General features: G+C 39.8%; 1 protein-coding gene across 5 annotated transcripts in view; it reads right to left on the reverse strand.

Annotated features, from left to right (window-relative positions):
• Positions 1–6,357: 6,357 nt before the first annotated feature.
• inpp4ab (inositol polyphosphate-4-phosphatase type I Ab) overlaps positions 6,358–14,155 on the reverse strand; it is a 67,760-nt gene continuing 59,962 nt past the window's right edge. For all 5 annotated transcript variants that reach the window (XM_072683735.1, XM_072683730.1, XM_072683734.1 and 2 more), the window contains one exon: positions 6,358–8,576. In XM_072683735.1, the coding sequence (XP_072539836.1) occupies positions 8,444–8,576 (133 nt within the window). In that variant the 3' untranslated portion in view covers positions 6,358–8,443. The remainder of the gene's footprint in view (positions 8,577–14,155) is intronic.

Raw genomic sequence — 14,155 nt, forward strand, 5'->3', positions numbered from 1 at the left:
TGTGAGCCGGATGTTTTTCACAACTCGCTCGAGTCGGTTCACAAGAACCGACCTTATGGTGTCACCGCATCGCTTGTAGACTTACAAGAATGAAATTTAGCTTGATAGAAATACAACACGTTACAGGCTCGTGACGCACTGACAAGACGTTTGAGCAGAAGCAGGGACATTAGGTATTCATTAGAAGTAGACTTGTGAACCAATTAACTGAATCACAGAGTTCTAAAGAGTTGGCTCAGTAAACCGAATCGGACTCGTTTACTACGTTTACCACGCTTCAGTTTGAAAGAGTCGGTTCGGGAAACCGAATCAAACGTATGTCATTAAGCGTGTATAATGGGAGTCTGTGCGGGTCAAACACACACATACACTGACTTTTATTTTTATATTTTTTGTATATATTTTTTTTATTACAAGTGATTTGGCTAGAACAGCTAAAGTGGTAGACTGCTGAAACTGTTCCTCTGCTCCAGAGAGTCCTATTGTATTGGCAACACGTCTCTACAAGGACTAGATAAGCTCTTGTATGTGTGTGTGTGTGTGTGTGTGCGCGCGTGTGTAGCTGAATATGCATTCATTCATTAGCATGTGTGTCCATAAACATTTGGACATATAGTGCATCTTCTCCACAGTGAAAGTACAGCAAACAGCAAGCCATATATAAAAGCTGGATGGGTGAGTACCATGACCCACTTTACAGACAAGCTTTGAGAACATATTAATATGACTTTCATATCAATGACTATTATGGTCAAATGCCAATCAGTCATCAGTTTGCTCTTTGAAAGAGGCCCCTGCAGCATCAACAACAGCCACCTCACCTCACTGCTGCAGGCTACAACACTCCATTTCCAGGGAATTGAGCAACACCAACATTTCCAAATAAAGGCAACGGACATGTAATCTTACCCTGATAACAGAGAAAACAGACTGCAGCAAGCTAGCACAGAGCGCATGCAGATAGATGCTGGTTGGTGATTAGACAATAGCTGTGTTCAGAATGGTTCACTCTCTAACTCATTCACTATTCACTACACAGCATGTGCTACATAGTGAACTGACTAACGGGACTAGGGGCAGTCGGAAATACTGCTTTACTAAAAAGCGAGGGACATTTGTGTGAGACATAATCAAATCAAGCATGATGGCCATGTGAACTGTTGAATGGCAGCTAGGTTAACGATTTTGGAAAATACATGTCGTAATTAGGATGTTAACACACATAGTCGTGTATAAATGATTTTTTTGTAGGCAACTGTTTTCTCATGGGCTTTAATATGTAGGCCCTGTAAATTCACTAATATCAGCATTGTTATTTATTTAAATGAAAATGGCATCTACTTACATTTTGTATATAAAACTGGTGTCTTGGCCCAGCTGTGTATTCCTGACACTCTGGGATATGTCCGACCAGAGACATTATAAATAGTGTTGCAACATTAACTGTATCAGTGCTGATACTGGCACTTACAGTATCGGTATTGGCAACAGAGAACGCTGATACCATGAAGCTTACTGACGCCACGTGTTTTACATAGAACATTTTTATTTGCATACTTTATGAAACCAAACTTTTAATAAACCAGTTAAAGCCAGTCATAAATAGTTATTTCCATTAAACAGACATTTAATGGAACTTTTACATTTACAGCACTTACAGCACCAATTTTTTGTCTCCTGTTGTTTTTTTTTTTCTGAAACCAAAAGTTGAGTTTAAGCAGCAGAATAAGAAATCTCTGCAGAAGCACTTTTTATGTTTCTTATCTGGCATTGTTTCACTCCTCTGAAATGTGAATTTTAAACACCAATTGAAAGCTGTTGCTATTTGCATGTGTTCCTGCATTAAAGACAATTTCTATTTTTTCATAGCTCTGAAACTTTTCAAATGTGCAATTACTCAACCAGTAAATGTCGTTCTTTCAAGCTTATTATACTTGATTTGGGATAAGACATAAAAAAGTACAACCTATAAAAAGTGGAACACTATAAACATCAGGATTTATAGCCATCTATCCAGTATTTAAGTCAGGTTTGGTATCTGTATTGGTATCGGTATCGGAAAGGAAAAAGTGGTACTGGTGCATCCATAATAATTAATGAAGACAACAGCCACTGGTTAAAATATGAATGGAAGTTCTCGAAACGCTGAACATGACGTCTGTTTATGGATAAAGTCCCGCCCTTCAGAAAAAAGAGCCAATTGGCTTACTGGTTACGCCACAAGCGAAGGAGGATCAACGTGCTTGTGGGGAAAGCCCCCCTTGATGTGGAGATCTGTGCAAGAGCAGTAGCCAGAACAAGCTGAAGAATCATGTTTTTTGTGCATGTGTAAACAGACATTCCTAAAAGGACTAAAAAATCTAAATAAAAATCAAAAGATTAAATCCAAGTAAACTCCAAGTAAATCAAACTTCTGTGAAATCAAACTGTGCACTTAGGAAGCAACACTGATTGACAATCAAGTTCACATGCTGTTGTGCAAATGGAATAGACAACAGGTGAAAATGAATGAGCAATTAGCAAGACACACTCAATAAAGGAGTGGTTCTGCAGGTGGGGACCACAGACCACTTCTTAGTACCTATGCTTTCTGGCTGATGTTTTGATCACTTTTGAATGTTGGTGGTGCTTTCACACTTGTGGTAGCATGAGACGGACTCTACAACCCACACAAGTGGCTCAGGTAGTGCAGCTCATCCAGGATGGCACATCAATGCGAGCTGTGGCAAGAAGGTTTGCTGTGTCTATCAGTGTAGTGTCCAGAGGCTGGAAGCGCTACCAGGAGACAGGCCAGTACACCAGGAGACTGCTACCTCCGCCTTTGTGCAAGGAGAAACAGGAGGAGCACTGCCAGTGCCCTGCAAAATGACCTCCAGCAGGCCACAAATGTGCATGTGTCTGCACAAACGGTTAGAAACCGACTCCATGAGGATGGTATGAAGGCCTGACGTCAGATGGGGGTTGTGCTCACAGCCCAACACCGTGCAGGACGCTTGGCATTTGCCAGAGAATACCAGGATTGGCAAATTCGCCACCTGCACCCTGTGCTCTTCACAGATGAAAGCAGGTTCACACTGAGCACATGTGACAGACGTGACAGAGTCTGGAGACACCGTATACAGCGATCTGCTGCCTGCAACATCCTTCAGCATGACCGGTTTGGCAGTGGGTCAGTAATGGTGTGGGGTGGCATTTCTTTGGAGGGCCGCACACCTCCATGTGCTCGCCAGAGGTAGCCTGACTGCCATTAGGTACCGAGATGAGATCCTCAGACCCCTTGTGAGACCATATGCTGGTGCGGTTGGCCCTGGGTTTCTCCTAATGCAGGACAATGCTAGACCTCATGTGGCTGGAATGTGTCAGCAGTTCCTGCAAGATGAAGGCATTGAAGCTATGGACTGGCCCGCCCATTTCCCAGACCTGAATCCGATTGAGCACATCTGGGACATCATGTCTCACTCCATCCACCAACATCGTTGCACCACAGACTGTCCAGGAGTTGGCGGATGCCAACATCAGGCACCTCATCAGGAGCATGCCCAGGCGTTGTAGGGAGGTAATACAGGCACGAGGAGGCCACACACAATACTGAGCCTCATTTTGACTTGTTTTAAGGACATTACATCAAAGTTGGATCAGCCTGTAGTGTGTTTTTCCACTTTAATTTTGTGACTCCAAATCCAGGCCTCCATTGGTTAATAAATTTGATTTCCATTGATGATTTTTGTGTGATTTTGTTGTCAGCACATTTAACTTTGTATAGAACAAAGTATTCAATGAGAATATTTTATTCATTCAGATCTAGGCTGTGTTATTTGAGTGTTCATTTTATTTTTTTGAGCAGTGTATATATAAATATCACCCATCTTACTTACAATCAACATCTCCCTTAAAGCAGCATTTTGTGTTTGTGTTTTTTTTGCTCCTCGGCTCCCCCTACAGCTGGGGTTAAGCTGCAGAAGCAATATCCCGGCCTGGAGTGGGAATAACAGAGACTGTTGCAGTCAGTGTACCATCAAAATGAATTTTAAGCTGCTGTTTTAAGGTAGAATTGTCATGATCAAGTAAAAATGCTTAAAATGTGAATACATCTGCATAAGTAATCTAGAATTGTATAGTGTGGATTCTGGTTGGATAGGATGGATTCTGAAGCTGTAAAATCTGTTCCCCTGTACTTTGTTTAAGGCCATCATTCACACTCCTGTGCCAAATTCTCCAGCTGACCGATTAATGACCTCTAATGCACTGCCAGCTTATTCTGCATGCTTACACAGTGTCTAAACCATGGTAAAAAAAAAAAAAAAAGAAAAGCTCCTAACTCACTTCACAGAATGAAAGATTGACTACAATTTAAATGCTATTTTTATACTTTCATTTTTAAATTACATTGCATTACATTTTAATACTCCATTAAATTAGATTCCACAAATGCTACTTTGTATTAACCTTGTATTAACCTAATGTGCCATCCGTGTTACCCTAAACCTTTACCTTAAAATGTGGAATTTAACCTACAAATAATAAAAACGTCATGCAGTTTCTTAACAGCGTTCACCCACTTTAATATGAACAGTTTCTCTCCCTCACAGTTACAATAGGTCAGTTATTGGAGTCGATTCTTCAGTTCGGAATTACGAAGTGGCAGTTGGCAGCATAACCGGTGGATGTGAAGTTAGGTACGGAGGTACAGAAGACCAAGAAAACTTTCTCACCACAAAATACAGCCTCCCGACTTTTCAATGGAACATCTGGAACAAGCCTGACGCATTTGTAAACATCTATTTTGCCACAATAAGCAAAAGGTATGTTATGAGAAAAAAGGGTGCAGGATTTCAGGAAAACACCACCTCTCCAGCCAGGCTTGTGTTGCAGCCAGTGGCACAGGGAACATTTTAATGGTAGAAGGAAGAATGGATCCATTAAACCAAGCCCACATACCATAAAATACCAAAAAAGGAATTAAACGGGCTCAAGGGTTTATAAGCCGTGATACTTGCCAAAGGGTGTTCAAATTTTGCTATGGGCCTTTTCCTTTTTTGTTATTTTATGACTGTAAAAAATGAAATTAAGAGGTAATCTTGTTTAAAATATTACAGAAATATTTCATCTTTAAATTTAGGCATTTTGGAAATCACAGTAACAGAAATTTGGATCGGTACGGCCAAACGTTTACATTTACTATCTATGAGATGAGCCATATAGGAGCACTTTGTAGCTCTACAATTACAGACTGTAGTCCATCGGTTTCTCTGCTCTGTTGGGCTCCTTTCACTCTGTTCTTCAATGGTCAGAAGCAGGTGTTATTTAGGTGGTGGGTCATTCTCAGCACTGCAGTGTTAGTGTGTGCTGCACTGCTACGAGTGGATCAGACACCTCTTTGCTGCTGAAGTTTTTATACCCCTCAGCGTCACTGCTGCACTAAGAACAGTCCACCAATCAGAAATATCCAGCCAACAGTGTCCTGTGGGCAGCATCCTGTGACCACTGATGAAAGACTAGAGGATAACCAACACAAACTGAACAGCAACAGATGAGTTGCTGTCTCTGACTTTACATATATAAGGTGGACCAACTAGGTAGGAGAGTGTAATAGAGTGGACAGTAAGTGGACACAGTGTTTAAACACTACAGCAGCACTGCTGTGTCTGATCCACTTGTACCAGCGCGGCACACACACACACATACACACACTACAACGGACCACCACCACTACGTCAGTGTCATCGCAGAGCTGAGAATGACCCACTACCTAAATAACACCTGCTCTGTGGTCTTCCTGTGGGGTTCTGATCCTTGAAGAACAAGAAACAGTGCTCCTATATGGTAAGTGGAGCTGGTATAATGGGTCGGGTTCATTTCAATATGTTCAATTTGATAGCATGTTACTGAGGACACATGTAAAAATACTGTGCTGTTAAAAAGCCCTTAATTTGAAAGCCCTAAATACCACGCCAAACACGTTGCGTGGTGTAGTGGCATCACCACACAGTTTCATGAAGTGGGTCCAACATATCCTGTAAAAAATATATATCAAACATTAGACACTAAACATGCCAAGCTTATGTTTACGCTCATGCCACAAAAGTTAACTTGTCTTTTAAATACAGATCGCTTCATCTCCATTCACATCAGCCAATCCATCATCGCTGGCAGCGGTTCTTCCCCTCCGTGGAACAGAGACAATATTGTTTCATATCTGCAACACGGTCAAACAATTCAGACACAACATAGCAACACAGGCCAGTACTAAACTACACCAGAATTAATCAAAGTTAGCATTCTCAATGGTTACAACACATATGCATGCACACATATGTACATGCAAACACACTTAAAAAAAAGAAAAGCTAGAAGACAGCAGTTGAAATCTCTTTTTAATAGCATCAGATATTGATGATGGCATATTGTACAGCGGTTTTCTGTATTTAACAGACATTGTACATCTAAGAGGGCTTAATAAAAGGTATAAGTTCAGTAAAATAGAAATAAATACAAATCAGGTTCAATCCAAATATCTGTGAGCGCAACGTCTTAAATAATACATTACAGTTTATAAAGTACAGGAATTGAAAACAGATCAGTGTATTTAAAATAAAGAAAAAAAAACTAAACAATGAGAATGGCAATGTTACAAAATTCTAAATTATTTATTTTAAAAAAAGGAGAAAAAGAATAAAAAAAAGAATCCAGAATACAATAACTCCGTAATGAGTGTAGCAACGGTGAAATTGCATTTCACAGTTGGTCTGACTATTGCCAGCTGAGGTTGATACAGTAACACTGGTGCTGGACAATAGTGAGCTATGCATTGGCTTCGCTATGTAGACTAATGCGGCACTGCTTATGGTATATATATATATGTATACTGTACACGGATGGCAGTTGTGCACGTGGCTGAAACACAGGAAACAACAGAACTACAGAGCTGGAAACAACAAAAAAAAAGCCCTGAAGACGGTCAAGGCATGGGGCGTGGTGTATTAGTTCAGAATTTCTTTCTGCAGTCATCCGCCGTTTATTTCAGCATAATAAAGGGAGTTAAAGCAGAGAGTGTAGTAGCGGCTGGTGGATGGTTCTGATCAATCACATAAAAACTACAAGGCCTTTGAAAGGGGTGAGGGAATGGAAATGATGCACTCAAACTAAAAATGAAAGCCAAACTGGAATGCTTACTGTAGCTATAGTGTCTAGAGCCAATTAAGATAAGGACACTCATGCAGAATATATGTATATGTGTGTGGAGGGGGTCTGGGAAGGTAGGTGGGGCTCCATGGGGCAAACAGAGGATCTCAAGCCAACACAGTTGCATAATAGTAGAGGGTCATGCGCGTGCTCTACATCAGCTTTCGGAGTGGCAAGGACTAGAGTGGTTATAGAAAAGTATGGCTACAGTAGCATAGAGTACCGGTCAAAAGTGTGGACACCTGCCTCAACTTTCTTATAAATGAAAGAAACTTGAAATGAAAGATAGTCAATGGAAAAATATTTTTAGTAATTTTGGAGCATTTCTATTGATCCACTCATCATACAAAATCTAACACAATGTAAAGAACAACTGCCAGATTTGACATTATGACAATATCAGCTCCGCTGACCATATAGGAGCGCATTACAGACTGTAGTCCATCTGCTTCTTTACATACGGTTAGCCCCCTTTCACCCTGTTCTTCAACAGGGTCAGGACCCCACAGAGCAGGTGCTATTTATGGGGCGGGTCATTCTCAGCACTGCAGTGACACTGACATGGTGGTGGAGTGTGTTTGTGTGTGTTGCGGTGCCACAAGTTTACAAAATGTGAAATCTGTAAATCAACGCATTCAGCTACTTTAAGTTGCAGCATCCACTGCTGACAAAGATGTGCAAATGCACACACATACAGGTTGTCTAGTTCCTGTAGAGAAGTATTGGGAAACTGTGGTCCCTGGAATGATGTTGCTCAGTGTATTACTTTTGGGATGAGTTTGGGAGTTGGGAATGAGGTGAAGTGATACCCTTGATTTTTGGATGTTCAAATGAATGAGCAGGTGTCCCAATACTTAAAAATTGTTTTTATTAAATTCTTATTTTTTATTATATTCTTTATTACTTATTTACTAATAATTGTTGCTGTGTAAAATGTGAATTATATTAAAAAAGGGGCAGAGTCATCTAAACTTTTAACCGGTACTATATAAGCATATTGTCACTGTCAAGGTCTGAATATCTGGCAACTTCCTATGCTTTGACTGATTAATTTACATTCATTAAGAGGAGGTTAGTTCGAAACCATGTGACACAGTATGGCAAGTGCGCTATGAGGTCAACAGCAGTATCATCAGTGTGAGGTCTTGATTGACTACAGCATACGGTACACACCAGCTACACAGTGATTTGTTCTTGTGGTGCATTTAGCCTCTTGAGGCTAATCTCAGACCGCATTTACCCTAAAGCCTGGTCCGCCCGCTCACGTCTCCACCTTTCCGAAGGTTCCATCTGGAGGGCGGTAATGTTTAGGGAAGGCCTTTAGCTGCAGATAGTTGAAGGCGTACTTGCGGCAGCCCACATTCTTCACCGTGTTCTCACGCCGGCAACCCTCACTGGGGGGGGCGGGAGATGAAAACAAGTGCAAAATAAAAAATGAAGAGGGAAAAACAACAAGGGGCCATGTTTAGAGATCATGAGCAAAAATAAAATCCAGACAATCAAGCAGCACAGACATGTGATAGCGCATGCTATGGTTGGACGGTAGGGGATGTAACAATACAATTAATTGTACGATCGCATTGTGTGATCACACTGTTTTGTGACTAGCATGTTAGCCTGTGGCTAATGAGTCAGCTCCAGGACAATATTAGCTTATGTCTAGAACATTAGACCAGGACACTGTAGGGTTTTCTTTTAAATGCTGTACTTTTAATTGTGTTAAATTGAAAAATCAAGATAACAATACATCATATCGAGTTCAATTATGAATTTTGTGAATCGTTACACCCTTGGTACATCGTAAAAACGGAGACTGGACGAGCTATGAATGAGAATGAGAGGAAAAAGAAATTAAAGGTAAATAGGTAAATAAACAGGTGCAACAACAAGCTGAGAACATGATGAGCCAATGCAATATCTCCCAGTATCTCAGTGGATAAATAGAGAGGGGAGCTAAAAGTGAAAAGGCTACACTTTGGGTCCAATTTATAAAGGTTTAGTTAAACAGAGCTTTAAAGTCCGATATTATTATAGTATAACTTGGGACCTAAATCTTGAGTGTTCTTTCTAATAAAGCTAATCTGGCTCCTCAGGGCCCCCAGTATAAATGTACAAATGTCTTATAAAGATCTTCCCAAAGTCTAATAAATGTCTGCTGTATTTCTCTACCATTGCTCTCCTCTCAACATAGAATGGGTGGTCTTAAAAGTGGGTCAGGTTTATGTCAGCAGACCCCTGACCAATCACAAAGCTAAAATGTCTCTGCCCTCTATTCGAGTTTGAGCAACCTGAAGAGCTAAAGCTGAAGCTAAACCAGAGCCGGTTATGTTCTCTAAAGCCCCATGTGCCCTGTCTTCCCTCACGTCCGGTGCCTCTGAACTTCACTGAGGAATTTAGCTTTTTGAAGCATTTCTATTGGTCCATTCACTACAAAATTCTGAGACAATGTAAAAAGACACCAAATTCACAATGTTGAAGTGAAAATGGAGATAAAGGGTTACTGGAAGGAGGTGTCTGTTCCATGCAAATGGAAGAAAAAGAAAAGAATGATCAATAAGCAGGTGCAACAACAAGCTGCGAGCATGATGAGCCAATGCAATATCTCCAAATATCTCATTGGATAAACTGATAAACTTAAGGGAGTAGCTAAAAGTAAAAGAGGTTTCCTACAGCAAAAGCTGCACTTTGGGTCCAATTTAGAAAGATAGGAGCACAACTCATTACACTTGTAAATCAACCACATTTGGCAATGAAATAAAAACCAAACCAACCAAACAAACAAACAACAACAGGAAACCCTTCTGCTGCTTTTGGAATAGAAATCCATAGAATTACATTAGAAAAAACTATTGCACGTACATCCTGTTTCTATTATGAGCAATGAAAACAGAAAGAAATCAAACTCCTTCAATATTATTAAAAGCATTAAATTGTTAAAAAACATTACAATCTTACCATATCGATACCGGCTAACAACAAAACCTCGACACATCCCTCTACAATCAATCAATCAAACTGGACTGACTGCATGATATAAAACACACACACACACATATATATATATATATTATATATATTATTATTATTATTATTATTTATAGCATTAACCTCTGAATCTCTAAAGTGAGCGGTTCATGTGCCCAAAACACCACACCTCATGACAGAAGCCTCTCGGTCATCTGAAAGTCAGAACCCAAGGTGCTAGTGTAGGTTTCAGCACCAGGGGGAGCTCCAGTCCATACTGTGTATGAATCTACTACACATGCAGGACACACACACAAGACAACACAAGACGTAATGTGGGGGGAAGAGCGTTGCTGGTTGGAGACGCTCCATCATCTGATTACAGCCAATGCAAAACACACACGGGCACGTACTACCACACCACACCATCAACGCATGGCTATCTAGTGTTTATTCAGTCTCTCTCTCGTCTTGCATCGCCATATTCACCCTTTAGTGAATCTAGAGGTAGTTTAGAATTTTTTCTCAGTAGCAAATTGATTACAAGATACTTCATACATAAAAGTGTCTATTATTAGCATATTGAAATGATTCTCCAAAAGGCTCAACTAGTAGCAACTGCATAAAAACCCTTTGTATATAGCCACTGTCATAACAAAATCTGACTGACTCTTTATATCAGACATCATCTCTTCATAGGGAAAAATAATATTCAATTAAAAGTCTTTATCTTGGCAGAGATGAACAATGAGTGTACTGTTGACAAACTGTGCACCTCAAACACTGTTGTCTCCTCATTCATGTACACATCCTGCACAAGGAAAATAAGGGGGTATTACAGCCTAATTTCAACCCCCCTGACTGTTATGCAACAGTCTTGACTCATTATACTTACGCCTCCAACTGTACATACACCCAGCCCACGTTCTAGCCCTAATCCAAGATGGTGGCCTGGTAACACCAGCGGCCACTTCTAGCGCTTTGGTTATATTTGTAGTCAGTTGTTTTTTCTGACACAATCATTCCCACAATGTCCATCAGCCACACTGGTTAGCATCACATCCCCTCTAAACTCTGCAAGACAGCCTTGTGATTGCGGTTTCGTGTGAATCCAGTAGTCGAGGAAAGACGTAGAAAGTAGCGTGCAAGAAAGGGAAAAGGCTGGAAGGGAGTATGTGTGCTAAGCTCAAAGCTAAACCAAGCCTAGCAGCATTCCATGGACAGCAGTCAGACAGACCCACATTGGCTTGAATAACTACAAAAAAAAGAAATCTTTTTGGTTTAATGTCCAAAAAAATTATATTATAATTATGCTAATGCTGTGGCTAGACATGTCGATTCTGAGCACATCACTCATCAAATAATTTGCAACAGTAATTTCACAATAAAAGGAAATCACCTTGCTTCATTCTAGAGCCAAATAACTGGGTTGTAAATGGGTGTGTAAGAGGATCTGGCCAATTTTCACCCCGGAAACAGTTTAAAATGCTGATTAAATGCATTCCATGGCATCTTGAATCTATGTTAAAGGGGCAGAAAACACAGGATTACATTGCTAATAGCAAAGCAGGTCATTACACTCATCCAGTCATCACTGTTTTGGTAGTGAAGTAGTAGACGAGCAAGAAAGGTCAAACAAAAATTCCATTAATTTAACTTGCTTTGCACTTGCAACATTTTTGGCTTTTACTGTGCCTGGATTTTCAACACTGTGTTATATTACAACAATGTGAAGAAGTGTAAGAAACAAACAAACAAAAACTTGATACGATTATTAAGAGATTAGCCATAAAGCGGCCTGAAAATGCCTTTTTTAATAGGTTATAAAACATCTAAAAGTCGACTTGTTAATAAGTGGCATATTACTGAATTATGATTACAACAAGAACCTAAAGGTTTCATTGGTTTTGAGGAGTATTGCAGCAGGAATTCCTGTAATCAGTGCAAAAAGACTGCATGACCACTAAGGCTAACAGCTTGATGTTGATGATAAGCAGCTTATTAGCTTCTAGTTAGCTGTTAGACAGTTAAACCGTCTGTGCTAATGAATAGAGACTCGCAGATGATAATGCCCAGGGTCCAGAGGGGCTGGATTCCTGAAGAGTTTTGTGAGTTTCCCTGCTCATGTACACCTAATTTCAACTCACCTGTTAACATCCAGGTGATGGAGAAGTGCCAGATTAGGAAAACCACCTAACTGTGCTGATATCCGGCCCTCAGTTCACCACTGCTCTAAGACATATTGGGCTGTGTCTACTGGTCTGTTCTTTATAAAGTGTTGGGTAAATGGCAGCTGGCATTTTGGAATAATAAAAGGTATATTTATTTTCTGCACATGTGATTGCAAGATTTTGATGTGACAGTGGCAATATATTGAATGTAAACATTCATAATGCAAGGAAGCTCAACTCAACCCCAAGCCGTACTCAAGATTCGATTCACTGAACTCAAGAAACTTTCGAAGCAATCCTCAAAACTTATCCTAGAATAGAATACATCCAAAAACAATTCCCAAACCAAACTATTCTTCATTCTTAAAAGATTCTTCACACTAACACTCTCGATCCCTATTACAAACACTGTTCTTTATGGACCCAAACGTGATCCTTCTATGGCATCACTTTATAGTACAATTTATTTTCTTACCTTTACACTGTATTAAGACCAACTTCTGAAAGTCTTAACCCTTATCTAATCAGGACAATACCAGAGCAGCATCTCAAACCCACGTTAATAAAGACCCAATTAATCTAACTAATTAAACACAGCATTTTTTAATTAAATCCTGAAACCTTTCTATGTTTTTCTCAAGCCAAGCCTGTCTGACCTTTCAGTACAACCCCCCCCCCCCCCAAAAAAAAAAACAACACAATTCTGGGCTAGGATGAATGAAGATATGGAGATATTTCTGGACGGACAATTTCTTTTCTGGGTCACAGGAGACTGCACACGTCTCCGCCCTCGTTTAGGATATATTTCTGCATAAAAATCTGTACCAATAATCAGGCCTTTAAAGTACACATCCACTTCATTCACCTAACCATTTGTAGGAGGCGGAGATGGATACAAAAGTGCATGAAGAGTAACTTTGCTTTTGGCACAAAACAAGGAACATTGGAGACTTAAATTCTATTCTCAGATTTTAAAACAATTGTGATAGACACATATTAAAAATACAAAGGACTATTCAAAGATACCGAGCTGGGAAACCCAGGGAAGAGCTCTGAAGCTTTGGGACCTGAATAATATGGCACAAAGAAAGCAACACAAGTATTTTGATATTTGGCACTAGCAGATACATTCGCCTTACAGTTGATGCATATTTTGCATTAGTTTAAAGCAACACATTTAGGCTCACACCCTCGAAAACGCAGCACGGAAAAAATATATATTCAATTGGTAATTTCAAACCAACTGCCTCCTTTGCGATTTAACCCTTGACAACTCGTCATGGAAACTCCCAATATTCCTCTTTTTTATTTTTGAAACACTAGCTAAGAAAAATAATTATATGAAAAAATATTTAGCTATATTTACTGCATAATCAACTTCCCCTGACTAAAAGTAATCTTCTTTCGAGTGGTCGCAAGCTGGCGCTAAACCTGCATCAGTAAAAGTGCACTGGCGTTTGTATTGAAGCATGTTTTTTACGCTAAACGTAGGAAGACGAGAACAGAACGAGCGCTGGAAAAGTGCGGCCAGCCTCTCCATGTAAACGAGAAGCTAGTTAAAACAAGCTCTGGCTGGAAACTTTGCATTTAAATAGAAACACAAAGGAAGACATACAAATAAAAGATCCAACAAATATACCCACAAAACAAAAACATAATAAGACTATACTGTATTGGATATAGCCAGCATGTTCTAGCATGTGCTCATTAAAAAATAAATAAACAAACAAATTAAAAACCCCACAAATAAAAGTTATTTTGTGTTAATATCCAATTCTTAATAAATTAAACTCTACTATAGACCTCTCTCTCTATATATATATATAGCTTTAAGATGA

This window comes from Salminus brasiliensis, chromosome 7, assembly GCF_030463535.1.
Source record: "Salminus brasiliensis chromosome 7, fSalBra1.hap2, whole genome shotgun sequence".
NCBI classification, from domain to species: Eukaryota; Metazoa; Chordata; class Actinopteri; order Characiformes; family Bryconidae; genus Salminus; species Salminus brasiliensis.